The sequence below is a fragment of the Cebus imitator genome, unplaced genomic scaffold, assembly GCF_001604975.1.
Source record: "Cebus imitator isolate Cc_AM_T3 unplaced genomic scaffold, Cebus_imitator-1.0 Scaffold93, whole genome shotgun sequence".
In the NCBI taxonomy this organism is placed as follows: Eukaryota; Metazoa; Chordata; class Mammalia; order Primates; family Cebidae; genus Cebus; species Cebus imitator.
This window is the reverse complement of record NW_016107408.1, coordinates 5,168,528-5,170,421: the sequence shown is the minus strand read 5'-3', so window position 1 is coordinate 5,170,421 and position 1,894 is coordinate 5,168,528. Positions and strand designations below refer to the sequence as shown.

The window sequence follows — 1,894 nt, the reverse complement described above, 5'->3', positions numbered from 1 at the left end:
ACAGGCACACATCACCATGCCCAGCTAATTTTTTTTTGTATTTTTAGTGGAGACGGGGTTTCACCATGTTGACCAGGATGGTCTCGATCTCTTGACCTTGTGATCCACCCGCCTGGGCCTCCCAAAGTGCTGGGATTACAGGCTTGAGCCACCGCGCCCGGCCCCCAACTGATTTTTAAGAAAACAAAATTACTTACCTAGAGGGATGTCATTGTCGGCTTGCTTTGCACCATCCTGTAATGTAATGTACACAGTGTCAAATAAATAAGTATTATCTGCTGGGTGACTCCTAACTGGTCCAAGGCAACAACAACAAAAAAGATGTAAGGCCCCAACACAAATATTATACATTAGTATTTTTGCTGCAAAATCATATCACATGACAGAAAAAGCATCCTCAGACCCCAGGGGTAACACCTCAGAAACATTCCTCCAGGAAAAAGGAACTGATGTCTCCAGCCTTCCTTGCCCTGGCCTTAGCTAATATTAGGCACCATCAGAGGCCTGGCTCCAGGGTGAGGGGGAGCCACAGTGCACATGCATCAGGGAGCCTTCTAAAGGACGCCCTCTGTCAACCTGGAGCAACAAGCCCAGTGGGCCACCCTGTTCCTTCCGGTGCCACAGGAGGCTCCCACATGAGGCAGTCCACCTTGGACAGTGATTGTAAATGCACCCTGGGGGTTTCTGTTAAACTAACTAGTCACTCCAGGACTTCTCACCTCCATGTCTCTCTCCCCCTTGCTGTTCCTCCAACAGCAATGCTCTTCAGCCTTAAATCTTTGTATCTACAAGGCCCAGTGCAAACGCTACCCACTCTGAGGCTTTTCTGGCCCTCTAAGATCAAAGCATCAGTATCCTCAGGGACACTCCCACTGACTACCTTCATTTCTTTTTTTTGAGATGGAGTCTTGTTCTGTAGCCCAGGCTGGAGTGAAATGGTACAATCTCAGCTCACTGCAATCTCCGCCTCTCTGGTTCAAGCGATTCTCCTGCCTCGGCCTCCCAAGTAGCTGGGATTACAGGCGCATGCCACCCTGCCCAGCTTTTTTTTTTTTGTATTTTTATATACATGGGGTTTCACCATATTGGCCAGGCTGGTTTTGAACTCCTGACCTCAAGTGATCCACCCACCTTGGTCTCCCAAAGTGCTAGGACTACAGGCGTAAGCCACTGTGCCAGGCCTGCCTTCATTTTTTTCATCTTTGAATTATTTGGGGGTTGGCTGGGCACAGTGGCTCACGCCTGTAATCCCAGCACTTTGGGAGGCCGAGACAGGTGGGTCAGTTGAGGTCAGGAGTTGGAGACCAGCCTGGCCAACATGGTGAAACCCCCCATACTAAAAATACAAAAAAATTAGCCAGGCATGGCGGCACACACCTGTCATCCTAGCTAGGATTACACACCTGTAATCCTATCCTTGAGGGGGCTGAGGTGGAAGGATTGTTTGAACTCAGGAGGTGGAGGTTGCATTGCAATGAGCTCATATCACGACACTGCACTCCAGCCTGGGTGATGGATCAAGACTCTGTCTCAGAAAAGAAAAAACAAAGGAATTATTTGGGGGTGACACCCTCATCCTACTCCACCTGTCCGCAGCACTGAAGATCATGGGCCACAGCCTCTTTCCTAAAGCATGTTCTTCTCATTCCCTCTGAGATTTTTCTCTTACCTCCCCAGGACTCTTTCTCACTCTCCTTTGCTAGGTCTTTGCAACTTTTAAACACTGACATGCCCTTGAAATACTTCTCCCTTTCTCCTCTTTCCTTCCCTAGAATACTTCATCTATGCTGATGAAAACAGCCTTTTTTTTTTTTTTTTTTTTTTTTTTTTTTTTTTTTTTTTTTTTTTTTTTTTTTTTTTTTTTTTTTTTTTTTTTTTTTTTTTTTTTTTTTTT

At 46.4% G+C, this 1,894-nt stretch overlaps 1 protein-coding gene across 2 annotated transcripts in view; it reads right to left on the bottom strand.

The window, feature by feature from the left end:
* MRPL58 (mitochondrial ribosomal protein L58) overlaps positions 1-1,894 on the bottom strand; it is a 10,868-nt gene that overhangs the window by 5,693 nt on the left and 3,281 nt on the right. For both annotated transcript variants that reach the window (XM_017535700.2, XM_017535699.2), the window contains exon 2: positions 198-234. In XM_017535700.2, coding sequence (XP_017391189.1) covers positions 198-234 — 37 coding nt within the window. The remainder of the gene's footprint in view (positions 1-197; positions 235-1,894) is intronic.